Source organism: Orbicella faveolata, unplaced genomic scaffold, assembly GCF_042242905.1.
Source record: "Orbicella faveolata isolate gen_17 unplaced genomic scaffold, um_ofav_v1 contig_35, whole genome shotgun sequence".
NCBI classification, from domain to species: domain Eukaryota; kingdom Metazoa; phylum Cnidaria; class Anthozoa; order Scleractinia; family Merulinidae; genus Orbicella; species Orbicella faveolata.
Genome location: NW_028301564.1, coordinates 14495001 through 14514766, shown reverse-complemented (window position 1 = coordinate 14514766; position 19766 = coordinate 14495001). Strand labels below are relative to the sequence as shown.

The following is a 19766-nucleotide window of genomic DNA, read 5'->3' as shown; positions in this document are numbered from 1 at the left end:
CTCGGCAAGTAAAAAACTAACGACAGAAGAAACTATACAGACCAATAGAAACAACAGATGAAAAAATGCACACGAAAATACGGAACGTTACGTAACCGAAAATAACTGGCGAAACTAATTACAATGACGAATATGCCCATAATAACTGAAAAACGGAAAACAAAATACTAAAACGCGAAAATACAATAACATTAATTAAGGCTACGTTGGTTATAAGTGGTTGCCTTGCGTTTGGCGCGGTTTGCTTATGCACCGCCCTAAAGGTAATTAAGCCCGATCGTTCCCTCTAGCCAATGAGAGGTCTAAAAGCTGTTGAAACAAAGAGTTATATTGTTCGAGGAATTAACAGCAAATTTATTCAAGGCTTCTGCAGCACGACCTCACTACCTTAAAAGCCGTGATTTTTGTCGGATTCCTTCTCACCGACCTGTGTGCTGTAGCTACACTGCGGAAATTTATTCTGTGGTGATCGGTAAGGCCTGAGACTAATCAACGAAACTAGAGGTTTACTGTCAAATTGAGAAGTTTCATCGTCTCCGGCGCAGCCGATGTGACATCTGGTTAATTCGGTTCTGCAGTGAGATTTTGTATTGTAGTAGTTATGAACGAGCATATGGTGAACGGATCGCGTAATGAACAACAGGAGATAAAATCGACCGACTCGAAAACCGGCAACACAGGTAAATACATTCTTAATCATTTTGTCGCATTTTATTTTAATAACCTCATAAGAATACTGTAGTTAATGTTGATTATGATCATTCACTGAGCTCGCCTGAACTCTCAGTGTATCTTGATGCTTTTGCTACAGGTTGACGCCCTTGCAAGTGAAGGCCTTAGAATTACTTTAGTGCAAAATGGATGGCAACAATCTGGTAAGAAATGAGTTCGTCATTGCTGTGAACTTCAACTTCATAAAAACATGTGACCTTGATAAGCTCTAAACCCGAGCCAGCGATATGGTTACGTGATACTGGTCAGCAGATACTTCGCTTTGACAGGTGTCAATTGACAGTAACATGGATGTCCAATATCAATGATGAACGCTGTAAACCAAGCTAAGGCTGCATACCTCGGTCGAACTATTAGCTGCATTATGGCCGCCACGTTTTGCGACTTCGTCGTCGTGTGTACGCGCCCACGAGCAATACCACTAGCCATGATGACCATGAGAAAAGCAAACTCCAGGTTTTCATGACTGAGTATATGGTGCTCCTCTTAGCTGCCCTTCGAGCCGCAGGAGCTCCGCTATTGATGATTACTCTAAAATGCTACAACGAGGGTAAACGCCTTTGAAGCGTAACCTGATTGTTCGCATGACCTACGCCGAGTACTAGTCAAGTACCTCCCCCCAAGTAAAGCTTAGTAACCAAGTGATGCTTAACTGTTCGTTAAGGAAAGGCTTCATCGGCCTCAACACATTAAAGTCTACCCACAAAGTTTTCTTTCAAGGGTTTTATTTTCTCGTGTAAAGTTTTACCACGAAAAATTCTCTGTACTGTGCCGGAATATTCTTTTCATGTAATTTAGATTTTCTTCAGTTGAAAAGGAAAAGCTTGCCATATTTTGCTGTTCTCACGAGCAAGAAAGACTCGGGTTTGATTAATTTTCATGCAGTAGAATTTAGTAGTTTATTAACTCGGACTGAAGGAAAAAAATTCTTAAACAGCCGACATCTAAAGCTTGATATGTTTTTTGTCTATTTCAGAGGTAACACATCATCTCTCACCTGCTGAGAAACTTTTCAGATTGTATGACGGAGTACAGACATTTGTGATGTTTATCGGATACAAGCGCAGTTGTCATAGCCTAGTGGCGGCCATGTTGGATGCCCACCCGGAAATTGTTATCTCGCCTGGGTACCAGCTGATAGAGAAATGGGAACAATACCAGTCAACAAAACTTAAAGAGAAACGCATGCAAAAATATCGTTTATTTTACGATCTTCACCAGCATTCCTTGGAACATGCTATGTTCATTAAACGTGCTCGCAGCGAAAGTTGCCTGAGGCAAGAGTCAAGGTACAACTACCATATTCCGGGTCTATGGCAAGGAGGATTTCAGCACAGAATTAAGGTGAACTACCGTATAGCTACCAACATCCAACTCTTCTTTCACGCCCTAAGTAACCCCCTTCCCCTCCGCCCCCGCCCACCTTTCAACAACAACATGCCTTCCAAGCCATATGTTTGCTATCGGAATATTACGCAAATGGGCAAATGGATACGCTTTTTTTGTCTTATTTTTGTTTGTTTTTTTGCTCCACTCCGCACGATCTAAGTCTTTGATAGATCCGGTTCTCCTTATCGCTTCGTCTCAGCTCGTGTTGACCTCTTTAAACTTTTTTTTAATTTGTGCAATCATTTTGTTTTCAATCGATTTTCAAGGTTATCGGTGACAGGAAAGGAAAGGATACTGCATTGGCATTAACCGACAAGATGAGTGTTCTAGACGAAATCCGTGAAGTCGTCCAAGTGCCAATCAAATTAATACACGTCATCAGGAATCCCTTTGATAACATAGCAACCATGATGCTTCATGCTGTAGAGTCACGTGACGCTGTAAGAGGAGGTGGATTAAAAGTGAGGGCCAGTTTATTACACTTTAACACAACAAGATTAGTCATCTTTGTGTTGTCACATGCATATGCATTGTCACTCGCTCGTTCCCTCGATCTCGGATGATGACGACCTTAATTAATGGGTTTATGATACTGTAAATGTTACTCGGGTAGCTATTATTTTCTGACGTACTTTGGCTCGACGTTTGAATCGAAAATAAATCAAAGACTTCTTTTACTTCATAATACTGCATTGTTCGAAACGTCGCTGTTCCCACAAGAATCCCACAGGGTCTTGTGCTGGCAATAATCACTCGTAATGACTGGCCCTAAGGGAAGCAGTGAGTTTTGTTTCCCCGAGACCCTCAATGTTCAACCCCAGGGGAACAAAAATCACTGTTTCCCATTGTCGAACCAGCTGGTGGGGGGCGAGGGGGGCTGCAGGCCCCCCCCCCCCACCCCACCTATGTAAATTATGTGACATGATTTTTCGGGCAAAACGCTCATGATTTGGGCAATGACCATTGAGAGAAAACATTTCAAAGTAATGCTGTTGGCGTGATTTCCAAAACTCGTAAATAAAGTTTCTAGTTAGTTACCTGTTTTAGAACTTTTATTTTACATGTAAAAAGTTTTAGAATGTACTCGGATTAAGACTGTTGATAGAGTATGGTCATTTCGATTGATTGAGTGTGCAAGCTTTGAATATAACTATTTTTGGAATTACAGCAGTTTCATTAGATGTGGGAATTGTGAACGTTTTTGTTTTTCATGCAATTTGAGTGCGTTTGCATCCCTATTTCAACACTCACGCATTCGGGCATTGCGAAAATTTTTCGGGCAAGAAGATTACCGCTCCCCTAGGTCCGAAGGTGCCCGTACGCCTTTTCTGTTTCCCGACAGGCCAGTCATATACATAAAGTTATTAAGTATTTTGTTTTATTAATGTATTTGCTTGCCCGTTTTCTTTTGGCCAACAGATAGAAAACAAGGAAGAACTGGACCGGGCCATTGAGCGCTACTTTGAGTTAGCAGATGCTGCCCAATTCGTCAAGTTACACTGCAAAGATGCAGTCATTGATATTCCAGCGCACGAAATGCTACTAAGACCCAAAGAAACTTTGCGGAAATTATGTGATCACTTGGGAGTGTCCTGCCCTAAAAATTACGTGGATATATGTCGAGAGGTTTTGAGAGTTCCTTCGGTGACGAGGGATAAGGTACTTTGGACCAATGAACAAATAGAGCGCGTAACAAAGATGATGGAAGATTATCACTTCCTAGAAAAATATTCATTTGACGAGCTTCCTAAGTAACGTCTTCAGCTAATTACGACAGAGACGAATGTGTTGGTTTCACTTTGAACATTTGCTCTCATTTGTACACATGAGAAATAAAAATGAAACATTTTCTCTCTATTAGAGTCATTTGTCGGTGACTATTATGCCTGGATTTATTGTCAAAGTAGTCTGCGGATCCGCTCGGCCATCGCCTCGTGGATCCACAGCTACTTTGAAAATGTTATGACGAAATTCGTAATCAATAACAGGACGGGTGCACGAAAAGCTGACGTCAATTTGTTAAATGTAATATATAATTTACGGAAAAATCACACAATTCTAATCGACATAAACTCAAAATGTTCTTCGAACCGTTGTTTCCAAGGTCATAACTCACATCTTCGAGTAACGGTTTTGTGCACTCTTTTAGCTATATCGTTTTTTTTTTCCTTCCGAACAATTTTTTCTCAATTTTTTAACTTAAAGAGGATAATTTGTTTTTTTCGCTGTCGATCTTAGCCTGAGGGAAATCTCTTACGTTGTGTATGTGCATGCGCGCAGTAGGGATGCGCAAAACAATACTGAGGAATAACCTTCATTGACACTGTCATTGCGATAAAGACGAATGTCAAATATCTCCAGACATATTTGTTTCGGCTCAGTACCCTAAACGGTACTGCGAAAGCTTCCGCTATGTACCTTTGGAGGCTGAACACCCTAGGCGGGGTACCAAAACAGATTTTTTAACCCCTAAAAGGAACGACGAGCACCCCCGTCCTTTTTTTTTATGGAAGTCCTCCCCCGGAACTGATCTCCTCTTCTACAGCTCTTCCACAGAGTCTCGTCTGCTTTCCGTTGTCCTGGAGGTTCAACTGAAAAAAAGAATTGCAAAAATCAGGCTTGCAGTCCTCGAAGCAACCGCTTGCATTGCTTCATTTGTTGGCAGCTTGTTTCTTTTAGGAAAGCAAGGCGTATTCAATGCTATCAGACATCAAATTCAGGTACGTATAGATGTTTTTTTTTTTGAAAAAAAGTAATTTTTTAATCAATAAATAACCAATATCAAATAAGGTGGGCATGTAATGGTCCAAGAACCAATCATAATCAAGAATTTTGATCTCGACATGATTAGCAATAGTAATTGGTTCGAGTGGAGTATAATTCAGGGAGTAACAGCTCGAGTAATTTCAAAATCGGACGAACATGAAGCCCAAAGCCGATTTAAAATTACGAGCACGATTATTCCCTGAATTGTACGACACGAGGTCCAATTATTAATTACAGTCAAACCTGCATATAACGGTCACCATTGGGAAATGGCCAAGGTGACCGTTATATACAGGGTGACCACTGTACACAGGTTTCCTTTAAACTCCCCTGGAAGGTCAACAAATAGCATTTTTATGTGCAAATAATCACTCAATTTACCTTTTATTTACAATAACGAGTAACAGCAACGCAAAATGAAACACGATAAGAAAATGCCCATAAAATGTCCGTGGTATGCTTTAAGTCTCCTGTGAGTGGCTGCATCGGAAGCTGATAGAAGAGAAATTTGATGCCGAGCGCTGTCTTGGTCTAATAATGGCAGTGTAAAACCGCGGCGGTCAACTTGGTAAGTACAGAACAGTGTTATAGTCAGGGAATTATGACGAAGGCCAGTGTGGTACGGTTGTGCTGTTACAGTTACAGTAACTATTGTTTGAAAGCGACGACACTTGTATTAGTAGTTGTGTTTAGTACTAATATTTGTATTTTTGTGAGACCCCTGCCTTGGAGGCTGCTATTTAACGAGCTGATGAATAAAGCTCAAGTTGTCATTATTCGTTAATTGTAACCCAATTTCGTGACCGTTATATACAGGTAAAAGATAATGAAATTGTGGATTCAGGAAGTATAAAGGGTGACTGGGTCCGTTATATACAGGTGACCGCTATATGCAGGTCAACTTAACAGTAAATATATGGGACGGTTTTGGGGAAGTTGTTCAGTGACCGTTATACACAGGGTGACCGCTATGTACAGAGCCGTTATATACAGGTTTGTCTGTAATCATATCTATAACAAATTTCGAAATAAAAGTCATTTGAGAACTTCTTTTGAGCGAAAACGTCAGTAGCGCTTCATAAGTTTTAAACATAGGCACGCAAGGCGTGCAAGGGTTATTTTTTTGTGTGAAGTGTCGGAGATAGGAGCATTCATGGTACAGAAATGATTTGGTTAATTTGACATTTTTTTCTTTGGTTGCGATGTTACATCGGTCATGGTAAGATAGCTAAATAGTAAGCCATAAAATGTTTGACTGAGCAAACTACAGTAATCTGACATGTCTCCAGGTTAATGTAGATACCATCTTATTTTCTAACAGGCAATTTGATTCGTTCTTCGATACAACCCGGTGTGACACGCGCACATGCATAACTCCCTCACTCACCGAACACATAACCCTTCCAACCCCCAAGAGGAATTTTTGCTCAAAAATACTCAAGTTAATTTAGGGACTTTTTCGCATTTTATACGAGACGTAAGTTTGCCTTTTCACACAACACAACACAACATAACTTCACCGAAAATAGAAAGAAAGAGGAAAAAACCTCTGACACGTTAAAAGTCTGATTTAATTAAATTGCACTTTAACTTGGTGCCGCGCAGTCTTCAAAGAACATTTGAACAGTTTTCATACTTTTTACCTTAAAAAATATCGGACTGAAATGAATGTCATCAAATAAAACTATTAAACTGCTACTGCAGAGACGTAAAAACCGTCCAGAAATGAAAGCTTTTTTGTTTAATATCCTGGAAACAATAGCCGATAACTTGCCAGGTCTAATTGAATTTACTCCCATATAAAAAACAAGTGTTAAGTTACCATTTGTTACTAAAGATAGCAAACATCTCGTGGGAAAGAGCGGTGACGATTCGTCCGCTCTAATTGAATTTACTCCCTTGTGAAAAACAAGAGTGTCACATTACACTTTGTAACTAAAAAACAAAAATATCTTGTTATATTTGCATGCAACAAGAACAAAACAATCGTTACTCGCACTTACTATTGTAAACGTCAGAACTGTTTCAAATCTAAAGTCTCGTCCCCTCTAAAACATGTCCTAAGAACTAGAAGCGACGATTCGTGGCCTCTAATTGAATTTACTCCTTGTGAAAAACAAAAGTATCAAGTTAACTTTCACTTAAAATAAAAATATCTTGTTGCATTTGCGTACTACGAACTCACGAACTGTTTCAAACCTCAAGGCTCATCTCGTTCATTTAACTAAAATCCTCAGCCTAACCCACAGAAAATGTCGAAGTAAACCCAATATAAGAATACTTCCTCCTCTTTTATAGAAGAATGAATACGGCCGTTCTGAACTTTATCGGGATCAGATCTTCTCACATACCATTTACCTTTACAACAAGAAATTTGATTGGCAATCACTCACTCACTCACTCACTCACTCACTCACTCACTCACTCACTCACTCACTCACCCATTGACCCGTAACATACTCGACGCGCCGACTAAGAGGTATTTTTTTGTAAAAAAAAATAACTCAAAAACTGTTGGAAACATTAAGAAGGAAGCAATTAAAGCGCGCGTTATTGACGTGTGAATGGCGTGGGCATCCAGTTACAAAAAGTTGTTATTGGATATCTGTAATTAGACACCCACGTAATCGCGCACCCATTACGTGACGCGGATTAGGCTCTCGGAGAACCAACCTCGATCGAGAATTCTGTTATAGATAGGATTAAACGTGCACTCGTTCTCTAACCGTCTTTGGTTATCATCTTGGAAACAGACGCTGATTAAAGAAGAGATGGACCTATGTAAGGTGGTATTTAGTAAAAGGACGAGGTTAGTATTTCAGCTGCACGTGCACGGACCCACAGACTTCTTTCGATATACAGTAATGCCGTTCCTAGGTTTCTTTCTGCTGTCAATTTCAGTCTAAGGGAAAAGCATCACACACGTCAGACTTTGTGGCTATAAGAATCGTAAAGATGGTAACTTGCTTTCACTTTGAGTTAGCTCCAATTCGCACATCAGCCGACACAGGCTTTTTCCGCGGGGTTTACACCGTTTAGATCACCCAAACAGTTAGTTACGTACTCCGATCCTTCCCACAACGCCGAGAATCTGCGCGCTATCAAACAGGTCTGGAGCATAAGGGGCGGTTTTTTATCTACAGTAAATCTGTTTCAACATTCAATGTTTACATGTACTTCGACTTGCAGCTGCGTTTATTTAACCCAAAGGGAACAGCTAAGAGGTGCTCGAAGGAATTCCCAACCTCGTTCCCAGGGCTTTTCCCTTCCAACGTCTAGGGGAAGAGCCCTGGGAACGAGGTGGTTCCGGGATAGTGGCCAGGGTCCTTGATGACAGGTCAGAGCCTAAAGGTGTAAAACCAGAGGGATCATGGAGTGGATCAAAAGAGTGCTTTTTGCAGCTAAAAACTGGTCATTTTCTTTGCAGAAAAGCCCAACAAGATGAAATGCGTGCTGTCAAGGAGCTGGCTATAGCCAGCCCGATATTAACTTGAAGCAAGGTGACGTGTGCATGCTTTGCAGTTGCAAGTTTGACCGGCATTGATTGATTGAAAAAGCAGTATGTTTCGTTTTCATATTTCATATTTGCAAATGGGGGTAATTGGCAAATGTCCAAAGTGAAATCAAAACACTCGTCCCTGTAGTGGCTGAAGACATTACTTAGGAAGCTCGTCAAATGAATATTTTTCTAGAAAGTGATAATCTTTCATCATCTTTGTTACGCGCTCTATTTGTTCATTGGTCCAAAGTACCTTGTCCCTCGTCACCGAAGGAGCTCTCAAAACCTCTCGACATTTTTCCACGTAATTTTTAGGGCAGGACACTCCCAAGTGATCACATAATTTCCGCAGGGTTTCTTTGGGTCTTAGCAGCATTTCGTGCGCTGGAATATCAATGACTGCATCTTTGCAGTGTAATTTGACGAATTGGGTAGCATCTGCCAACTCAAAGTAGCGCTCAATGGCCCGGTCCAGTTCTTCCTTGTTTTCTATCTGTTGGCCAAAAGAAAACAGGGAAGCAATGCATTAATTTGTGTACATTTTCAACGTCCGTGGTACATGCGAGAGTTAAAGGACATAAATGAAATATAGAGATCATTAAATACATTATAGCGTTACCATACGAACAAAGGATCCTGTGAGCATCTCATGGAACAGAGACGTTTCGAATGCAATTTTATGAACCGAAAGTCTTTGAGTGTATTCTATTTTCAAACGCCGAGCTAACTATTGTCAGTAACCCGAGTAACAGTCAATAGATTTGAGACAAAGCTATATCCCTACGGTGTGGAGCAAACAGTGCTCCACTTCAGTGCATTGTGCGTAATTTTATTTCGATTGTATACTCGATTAAATCAGCCTTTCTCACTTTATGAAGGGAAAAGCCTACAGCCACTTACCGTTTGCTTAGCCTGACTGCTAACACCCGATAAGGCCAGTTTGGGAGAATGTAAAATGCACTACAGCTAGCTCGAATTGACATAAATTTTCCAGTTCTCCCAAACTTTCTCTAGTGTTTGCATCCAACTATTTAAACATGACCAGCAATCCGTATTCTCATTAAATTCTTCATGTTCTAAGGTTCCAGCGCGTTTGTTCTGTTGTCTCCACGATTTCATAAACACATTAATTAACCTCGTCATCATCTAAGTTCGAGTGAACGCGCGAGTGAAATACATGTCTTGTTGCCCCGTAGGGACTCCCATATAAAAAGGTCGAGGATGCTCCTCGTCTCGCTTAGGGGTATAAATCAAGGATTCTGATCTCGCTTAGGGTGCAGTCGAAGAAAAAATTATAAAAAAAAAACACTCTTATTTCCGTTTTTAGGCTCGATTTCCGCCGGTCTCGCTAGTCCGGTGTACCAGCGCGGGCTCCTCTCCTGAACAGCGGCTGGAAATCGAAACTATCTTTTAAAGGTCAAATAAAGCTCGAGACACGCGCAGATTGGTCTCCGTTAGGACTTTAATTCAGAACTTCCGAGGAGCATCCCCGACCTTTTTATATAGGAATCTCCTCCTGGCCCTCACTTTTAATCCACCCCCTCTTACAGCGTCACCTGACTCTACAGCATGAAGCATCATGGTTGCTATGTTATCAAAGGGATTCCTGATGACGTGTATTAATTTGATTGGTACTTGGATGACTTCACGGATTTCGTCTAGAATACTCATCTTGTCGGTCAATGCCAGTGCAGTATCCTTCCCTTTCCTGTCACCGATAACCTTGAAAATCGATTGAAAAGAAAGTGATTATACAAATTTTAGATGTCAACGGGACTGAGACGAACCAATAAGGAGGGCTGGATCTGTTAGACCTGGATTGTGCGGAGTGGGGAAAGAAAAACAGAAATAAGACAAAAAAAAAAAAAACGTATCCATTTCCCCAAGAATGTAAAATTCTGATAGCAAACCCATCGCCTTTATCTGCGTGAATGTCGTGTTGTTGTTGTTTTTGAGGGGGGGTATTAGGGACGGATCATCATTTTTTGAGGGGACGGGCGGGTTGGGCAATTTAAAAAAAAAAAAAAAATTCTGCACAGCAAAAACTGCTGAAAAAAAATCCTGCAAGGAGAGCCATGGGCAAAAACTCGAGCAAGTACTTTCTACTATCACTATTTTGATTTTTCATGTTAAAAAATATTCTTGCACAATCTATTACCCACCAAAAACAGCAACAACAAGTAGCTTTATTTGCCTGACCATAAATTCATACAGTGTTGCAAAAGCTTTTGTAAAACTAAAACAGTAACGATTATTGTGATTATGACATAGCAATCAAGTTACATTGGTTTGATTTGAAAGTAGAATGTTGCGTAGATCAAAGCGAGATGAAATAAAATTTTGCTGATTGAATATTAATATAATGATTTGAAGAAGTCATGAGTTCGTCAATGGCTTGTAACCAGTCTGGCTTGTAACTAACATACTTGTTTAAAAGTCGGAATGATATGTTCTATTTTTTTTATAAAATTTATTTCTTACAATAGAGTATTTATTGCAATAAATAAGAAAGTGAGATTCGCCTTCAATTTGATTAGAGTCACAAATAGGGCAGAGTCTGTTAACCCATGAAATTTCAAGTTGATCATATCTAAGTCTCAATCCTTAGTCTGTGATTGCCTATCCTAAATTTCACTAGTTCTTTTCTTTCGCTTAGTTTGCTTGTTAGGCCTAAATAAGAGGAGGGTATATAATCGTTCTTAAAAGTGCTGAAAAATTCTAGTTTAGTAGAGTTTTGCATGGTATGTTGCCAATATAAAATATACTTTTGCTGCATTAGGCCAACATACTGTTTGATTTTAGCGTTAGTTAAGTACGTAAGATCCAAACAAGGGAAATTGTAAAATTCAGACATACTTATTGTATTAGAATAATAACTATTTTTACCAGGGTGACGAAGATCTTACGACATGAGAAAGATTTGTTTAACAATAGAGCAATTATTCTTACTTAGAAGCTATGAGGAGTAATTCATGATTTCCTGATTGATAGCTATAATAAGAGGAAACCTACCAAGTTCAGCTCTGCATGCTACATTGGATGCATTATTGCTTACTTGTAAATAACGTTTACAGAATTGGAGATGTGTTTTTGTCGATCTGGGAACTGTCCCAAGTCTTGAGATCAGATTTTGCATATGCACCGCCCCAGACTTCACTGTATATGTCAAAATTGGAGAGATAATTGCGTCGAAAATTTTATTCGCTAGGAATGGAGGTAGTTTGCTGAAATTTGTGTGTTTTCTAAGAATGAAAAGGGCGCGAAAGGCCTTTTCTTTCAATTTATCAAGTGCCAATGAAGAGTTACCCGTTGAAGAAATGAGTGTTCCCAAATAAGTGTAATTTTCAACAATTTCAACAGGCTCATTGTCGATATGAAAATTAGACTGGATACATTTCTTAGCACGTTTTTGAAAGATCATAACCTTTTTTTTATTGATACTTAACATCCATGTACCGCGATAGGATGATAGAGTGTTAAGGCAATTTTGCAGTCCTATTTTTGATCTTGACAATATGACTAAATCATCTGCATATAAAAGTGAATTTAATTTTGGGCCGTTTGGAAGGACAGAGGAGTCAGATAGAATTTTTTCAAAAGAGATCATGCCTAACCTAAAGGTGAGAAAAAAGATTCCTGCCTCAGAAAATTCCTCCTTCCGTCCCTTTAAAAGGCGTGAAAGAAGAGTTGGATGTAGTAGGACGGTAGTTCACCTTAATTCTGTGCTGAAATCCTCCTTGCCATAGACCCGGAATATGGTAGTTGTACTTTGACTCTTGCCTCAGGCAACTTTCGCTGCTAGCACGTGTAATGAACATAGCATGCTCTAAGGAATGCTGGTGAAGATCGTAAAATAAACGATATTTTTGCATGCGTTTCTCCTTAAGTTCTGGTGACTGGTACTGTTCCCATTTCTCTATCAGCTGGTACCCAGGTGAGATAACAATTTCTGGGTGGGCATCCAACATGGCCGCCACTAGGCTGTGACAGCTGCGCTGGTATCCGATAAACATCACAAATGTCTCTACGTCGTCATACAATCTGAAAAGTTTCTCAGCAGGTGAGAGAAAAGGTGTTTCCTCTGAAATAGACCAAAATCAGGTCAAGCTTTAGATGTCGGCTGTTTTAGAATTTTTTCCTTTATTCCGAGTTATAAACTGCTAAATTCTACTCAAAACGGTAAAACTAATCAAACCCGAGTCTTTCTTGGTCGTGAATACGACAAAATATGTGAAGCGTTCTTTTTCAAGTCTCCTCATCAATAAAACACTTGAATGCTGGTGGGTTTCTTTACGTGACCCTCCAAGAAAAAGCTTGTTAACAGTCAAAACTTGTTTGTGTTCTGGCACAAGTCGATCAACAAGAAAAGTCTAATTACATACGGGTAAAGAATATTCCGGCTCAGGACAGAAAATTTTTCTCGGTAAAATTTTACACCAGCGAATAAACCTATTGAAAGAAAACTTTGTGGGTAGACTATAATCTGTTGAGGCCGATGAAGCCTTTCCTCAGCGAACAGTTAGGCATCACATGGTCACTGAGAAAGGTACGCGACTAGTACTCGGCGCGGGTCATGCGAGCAGTGAGGTAGTGAGGTCACGCTTCAAATGCGTTTACCGTCCTTGTAGCATATTAGAGTAAATATCATACAGGAGGACATAACTTCTTAGCAGTCACGAACTCATTTCTTATCAAATTGTTGCAATTGTCGCCATCCATTTTTCACCAAAGTAATTCTAAGACTTTCATTTTCTAGGGCGTCACAAGCTGTAAAAGCATCAGGATACACTGAGAGTTCAGGCGAGTTCAGTGAATCATAATCAACATAAAGTATAGTACTCTGATGGAGTTATTAAAATAAAATGCGACAAAATGATTAAGAATGTGTTTACCAGTATTGCCGGTTTTCGAGTTGGTCGATTTTATCTGTTGTTGTTCATTACGTGATCCGTTCACCATATGCTCGTTCATAACGACTACAATTCAAAAACTCACTGCAGAACCGAATTAACCAAAGACCAAAGGACACATCGGCTGCGCCCGAGACGACGAAACTTCTCAGTTTGACAGTAAACCCCTAGTTTTGTTGACCTCTGGCCTGACCGTTCACCACAGAATAAACTACCGGCACACGTCGTGTAGCTACAGCATATTAACTCTGTATTAACTGGTCGGCGAGAAGGAATGCAACAAGTCACGGCTTTTATTATTGCAGTGACGTCATGCTGCAGAAGCCCTGAATAAATTTGCTGTTAATTCCTTGAACAATATAACTCTTTAATTTGTTTGAACAGCTTGTAGACCTGGACACATCTTTCTACTTTTGTACGCGTGCGTTTGGCAGAGGACTGATTGTCTCTTCCACAAGCGAGTCTCGCCTGCTTCTCGTTGAACTGGAGATTCAACTGCAAACCAAGAAAAATAAATAAAAATCAACCTTGCGGTCGTAGAATAGGTTTTTGTACATTATGCTAGCATTTTTTCGAGCATTTTAGTGAGGCAAAAGCATTAAGCATTATTCGAGCATGTTACTGGCATTTTCCTGGAAAATTACTAATATTTTTCCACAGAAAATAGAAATAAAAACTATTTTTTACCAGAAAATGAAGACTTAACTTAGCCTCTTCACTTAAAAAAGGGACAAAGGATTAACAGAACAGATCATTCAGAGAATTATCTTTTGGTCTATTAAACCTATTAGATACTTTGTTGTTAATTGTGTTGAAACGTTAAAATTATTAAAAATTAAAAACCGCATGTATGAGCATTAACCGAGCATTTTAGTGACTTTCTCGGGGGGAAACCGAGCATTTTAGTGGGAAAAATGGAGCACTAAGGTGGAGCATTTTAGTGGGGAAATAAAAGCATAATGTGCAAAAGCCTATCGTAGAAGTAACTACTTTCTTTGTTTGCCGACAGTTTGTTTCTTTTGGGAGAGAAGGGCGTATTTTAAATTAATCGGCTGTTACACATGGAAATTAATGTATAGATGCTTGAATAGTGCTTTCTTCTAAATAAAATAACAATACTCAAATAAGGTGGACATGTCATGGTCGAAGAACCAATCATAATCGAGAATTTTGTGCTCGACATGATTAATTATGCAATCGTTCTCTGGTTGTCTTTGGTTGTCACCTTGGGAACAGACGCTGATTGAGAAAAGATGGACTTACACAAGGAAGTATTTAGTAAAATGACGAGGTTAACTAGTATTTCTGTTCCATGTTCACGGATCTCTTTCCATGTACAGTACTGCTGTTCTCAGGACTCTCCCCGCCCTCAATTTTTAAGGGACAAGCCAAGAGGTGTAGAGCACATATTATGCACGAAAAAGACAATGATTTCATAGAAAAGTTAAATTTATGCGAATTTCTTGAAGGTTTATTAACCTTTTGAAGTCAAATGAACCATATGTTTTGTCATGTTCCGTTAGACTTAAGAGTATCCTTGAATTTCGCCCATAAAATAAAGCTTTAATTGAAGTTGGTATAAAAATATCAAGAAATTTAGGCAGTAACTCATTCGATTTTTGCCATTTTATTTACAACTTTTTGGCATTCCAGTGAGCAACTTTCCAGCATTTTACGAGCACAATCGGGGTAGGCCTAGACCTAGACCTAGAGGTTCAAGGCCCAGGCGTAGAGGTTCAAGAGTAGTATTCTCCAAACCACCTCTTAGGGGACCGTCGGTGGAGTAACATCCGGGCCCTGTTTATTATCGCATTTCTCCGATGAAACATTGATCCGGACAACTGATGAATCGTGGTCTTCGATCACCGACCTGAAACAAATCCGATCTGTTACGGAAAACGCAATTGTCACAGATCTTGAGATTCCTGTTATTATCACTGCCTTCGAAAGACAAAAAAAAAAATGGATTCTTGTTCGCTTCTATGACTGAACAGTTATTTTAAGGTAACAGCTATGTACCCAATATATGCAGGATCTCAAGTTTAAGTGATATAAGTAGCACACACAAAAACAGAAACTCGTTCAAGATCACTTTGCTTGAAAAGCGATATTAATAATTGCAATATAAACAATATACACCTCATTTTTTCCGGAACTGTACCCTTAACATACTTTTCTCAGTCAAGACCTTGAGTGGCTGTTAATACCGTAAACAGCAATCCATTTTTCAGAAGCCTTTTAAATAACCATCGCTTTGATTGGGGTCGTCGAAAATGTCCGATATTGAATCTATTTTTATATATACAAGATTTCTGCTGTTTCCTATATTGGACTTGGAGTTTTGTGGAAGGAAATTTTTACAGAATTGTTTCCGTGTAAGAATGGGAAAAATCACAAATATTAAAACCCGCAAAATTTGAGGACAGTAGTTTCGTGACTAAAATGATTCCGTTTTTTAAGAGAACTCTTACAAATGTCAACCGCAGTGTAAAGTACCTTCAACTTCTCTTCACGCTACTATAAAATCACTTTTAGGAAGGTTGCAAGGAAAAGTAATCATTAATAACTTTAATCTTTGAAAATGACATGACAAATTACGGAGAGATCACTTAGAAATCCATGACAATATTCACTACTTTAGGCAAAGAAAAGCCACAAGCTGCTTTTTCCTTGTCAAACAAACCTTCAAGCGCTTATTCTCGAGCAGGAAATGAAAGACGGATATATCAGTTTTGACTTGTCGTGTGTAATCGCTTGTCTATACAAAAACCAATTCGCTGTCAGCAACAATCTGACGGGATTTTTTTCGTGATAAAACTTAACCAATAAATAAATGAAACAACGTTTGTTGGTAATATCGGCCTGTCAGCCGAGACTGTCATCAGTCAACCCTCATTCAAGCATAAGAGCGATGGTAGCAGCCGTAAACAGTGATTTTGTTGAAGTTTGTTGACGTACGGTACTGAAAGTAATTTGTCTTCTTATTCCCCCGCGTAGACTGATCTTCTCTTTGCTTGATGACCACAAATCAACACCTAATGAGACACCTTCGATAAATGCACGGAATAAAACAGATGAACAGAATATTCCCAGAAGGAATGGGCTTTCGCCGTTAATTTAATAAGCGGTGCTAAGTGGTCGAGTTCTATTTCTGCCTCATCATGGCAAAATTGCCTACTCGTGTCATTTAAATCAATGAGTGTATTGTTAGGCGCTCAATAGAGCAGTAACAAGCGTTAGTCTATGTAAATCTACTTCCTGGCTCTTATTGAATCAAGTAATATCGCGCTGATTGATCAACTTGTCTGTGAGATTAATAGCTTCTTCAGCAAGCCCCACACATGCAGTCGATTATGCAAATGTCCTAAACCTCAAGATTAATTTTCGTATTTCGCCCAATGACGCTCTGAGCTGGTCAGTTAGCAAGCTCATTGTAGCTTGGTCGGGGTACAAAGGCAGAGTTTAATCGTCTCCTGATCGTGAGAACTATTTCTCTAAAACATTTGACGATATAAGGTAAGAAAACACTTCTATAAAATTCAAAGCTTTTCAAATAATTTCAATTCGACTAGCAAAATTTTCCACAGTACGGTACGAGTTGTATTGTATAGTGCCACTTTGAAACTCAGTTAAACAAATATTACAACGCGATTTGTTGCTAGCTTAGCACAGAATTCAGAGCATCGTAGGTTAAAATCAAAAAAGTGAAACGGTATAAACATTTTAAACTATAAAATAAGAAAGTGAGTTGGCTTTTTTATAATTTTCAATGTTCGTGTTTTTCATAAGCTTTTGACGTGATAAATGACAAATGAACTGTGAGAGCGCTTCAGGCAAACATTCTCAAATTCTTTGTCCATGATTCAATAACCAAAAGAATAGGCAAAACACACATGGCTCGCATCGATGAGTCGGTTTCATTCTTTTTTTGTTCATAGGTTAATCGGGGTACACGGAGTATCATGTACAGAGTTACAATCACCTCACGAAACAGAGTTGCGCTTCGTTCGAAATTCTAAGCGCGGGTCTCGAATAAAGATAGTTTACCAACAAAGCAACCTCGTGTTTTCATCACTCAAGGTAAAAACGTGGTTTCTACAACAACCACAAATTTAAATAATATCCATTCGGAATGGCGTGAGAATTTTTTAGAATTAACAGAGCGTGTCATTTTGCCCCAGTCGTGACACTAATTCGAGTCGAACTATTAAGAAACAATGCGGTTTTTCACTGGCTTCAACTAAGCACTTTCATTCATTGTACAAATACAGCCCCAATAAACTAACCCTTGAAACAAGTGCCTACGCAATGGCAACACACAGCTTAAAAGTTGCTTTAATTAGTTCAGCGCTAAAGAGCTTGATTAATATTACCACTGATCAGGTAGGCGAAACGCTGGATCAGTCAAAAGCATATCAGACGAAAGTGGTTTGTACAACTGAACACTATGGCCGTGTAGGTCTCCGGTCACCGCCCAAAATACAGATAAAAAATCTTCTCCTTTGCCGTGATCCGTCATCAGGCAAGCAGCAATTTGAAGTGATTTTCGTCTTTTACTTCAGACTTATTTAGTCGCTTAGACAATGAGCCGCCGAGGCAAACGCCTTAGAGTCGATAATCCGATAATTTTGATCTCAAACGCGGCGTTTTACAGATCACATTTTTGGCATAAGAGAATGTAAGGAAACTGCTCTTCTTTTGAAATTGTTTAAGTGATCAAAACAAATTGATGGATCTTTGTTTAGAATAGCAAAGATTTCATCTTCTTCGATTCCATTACTCGTCGCACGTTCAGTTTATTACCGGCATTTATCCGAAGGTATATCTATACGTTATTTTTCCACGATGCATGATATGTGCGTATTTTATTGCGCAGATAAAATGCTATTATGTGACTAAATTTCGACACTTAAAGTTAAATTAGAAGATTTTTTTTCCTTAAAATCGTTTAAAATGATTCGATCACCTCCTGGTTCGGGCTTTTAAACTGATGACCATCAAAAAAGGAAATATCCCTGTTAAAAAAAAAAAACCGCAAGACCTTTTCGAGGGCTACTTCACGATAGGGTAAGGGTTGAAGATTCTTTCGTTCATTTTAACAACACATTAGAATCGGTTATTCATTTGAAGAAAATAATCAAAACCCATCAAGATATCACCCGAGGAAATACTGCTTTCTTTCCGTTATTTAGGCGGTGTTGTCTGAATGTGGATAATTGTTATCACCCAAGCAGGTGCATGCATATAAACAGGAATTAAGAAGTAAAAACAAGATATCCGAAACAGTTCTGTTTTTGTGGACACGTCCGTAGTTTTTCCTGCCGCGTGGACATTGTATATGTTGCAACTTTCCGAGCTAGTTCAAGTGAGATGGGTGTTATATTGAATAGTCAAGGTTTGGGCAAAATCATTCAACAATATAACAGACTTCTAGCTTGTACTTTACGATTCATACCTCTTACTAACCGAGTTCGCGGTCCGTACTGTAACTTACGTCTTCGATTTATAACTTAGACGAGTGTGTTTGACGGTGGGAATCCAGGCGTTTTGTGCGTGTCATTTTCCATTATGTTGCCTTATAAATTGTTCATTCGAGCAGGCTCTATAGCAGATTTTGGACGTCCACGGTTTCAAATCCTGGCTAAAAGCCTGGTTTGGGAACAGCTTCAAAGTTTAGCAGACCGTACTGAAGACTACAGCCCGCTTAATTGACCTATCACAGCGCGCGTAGTAAGTAATTAAGAGGTATAATAATTTAAAACATCCGAGTAAAAAAATGTACGTATAGGCGTATTACATGCTGGTATATATGGCTCCCAGACGGGAAATTTTTTTGGGTTGGTTTGTTTGTTTGTCTGTTTGCAAGAAACAATATCAACACTGGACAGGTCTCTTGCTCGTACTGTATAATTGTCTGTTTGAATGAGCATTTACTGTTAATCCTTACTCCAAATAACTGCTTCAGGTTGTAAGGATTAAAGGACTCCAGTTGCCGCTTTGAATAGCTTCACTTATACTTATTCATGACACTGGCAGTGAGCACCACTGGCAAAAATAAGTGAATATTTAAATCGAGAGCACTTTCCAAATGGCTCCTCGAGCGACATAATCATCGGATAGTCGAGGACCGGTGTCGACTTATGAATACGCATATTGTAAAAGATGAGTAAACCTTAAACTGAAGTTCTTTGCTTCATTATGCAGCAGCCTTTTTCCTGCGTCAGAACGGTTAGCTGAGGATGCGCTGACTAACCACTTTTTAACATCGTATCGCCTGGCTTCAGTTTTGAAAATATCTGTAAAAAAGTGACTTTATGCTTGGGAGATTCTGCTCGCACTATTTCCATCACAATTAAAAGCAATATCCTCACGGATCCAATTCCAATATTGCTTTACATCGAACAGTTTCGAAGCAATAAAACTTCGTAAACAACTACATGTAAGACCAGATTAAATCATGCCGTAAATTA

The 19766-nt window shown here is 39.2% G+C and overlaps 3 protein-coding genes across 4 annotated transcripts in view; 2 read left to right on the top strand and 1 right to left on the bottom strand.

The window, feature by feature from the left end:
- The first annotated feature begins 219 nt into the window (after nt 1-219).
- On the top strand, nt 220-3978 carry LOC110066974 (uncharacterized). Of its 2 annotated transcripts, XM_089274110.1 has the most exons (5): nt 220-703; nt 812-875; nt 1709-2076; nt 2388-2582; nt 3541-3978. In XM_089274110.1, the coding sequence occupies exons 1-5, from the start codon at nt 602-604 to the stop codon at nt 3874-3876; spliced, it is 1065 nt and encodes a 354-aa protein (XP_089130236.1). In that variant the 5' UTR covers nt 220-601; the 3' UTR covers nt 3877-3978. The 2 variants fall into 2 exon arrangements, with proteins under 2 accessions (XP_089130236.1, XP_089130235.1); XM_089274109.1 differs by lacking the exon at nt 220-703 and having other exon boundaries at nt 795-875.
- Nucleotides 3979-8447: 4469 nt separating this feature from the next.
- Nucleotides 8448-19766, bottom strand: part of LOC110066911 (uncharacterized) — a 14707-nt gene continuing 3388 nt past the window's right edge. Inside the window, exons 3-7 of the mRNA XM_089274089.1 lie at nt 13279-13791; nt 13092-13153; nt 12100-12471; nt 9914-10108; nt 8448-8879 (exon numbers count right to left, since the gene is read on the bottom strand). Of these exons, the coding sequence (XP_089130215.1) occupies nt 8544-8879; nt 9914-10108; nt 12100-12471; nt 13092-13153; nt 13279-13357 (1044 nt within the window). The 5' untranslated portion in view covers nt 13358-13791 and the 3' untranslated portion in view covers nt 8448-8543. The remainder of the gene's footprint in view (nt 8880-9913; nt 10109-12099; nt 12472-13091; nt 13154-13278; nt 13792-19766) is intronic.
- LOC110066927 (prickle planar cell polarity protein 3-B-like) overlaps nt 16683-19766 on the top strand; it is a 17613-nt gene continuing 14529 nt past the window's right edge. The window contains exon 1 of the mRNA XM_020774184.2: nt 16683-16812. The gene's annotated coding sequence lies outside the window, so the exon portion shown is untranslated. The remainder of the gene's footprint in view (nt 16813-19766) is intronic.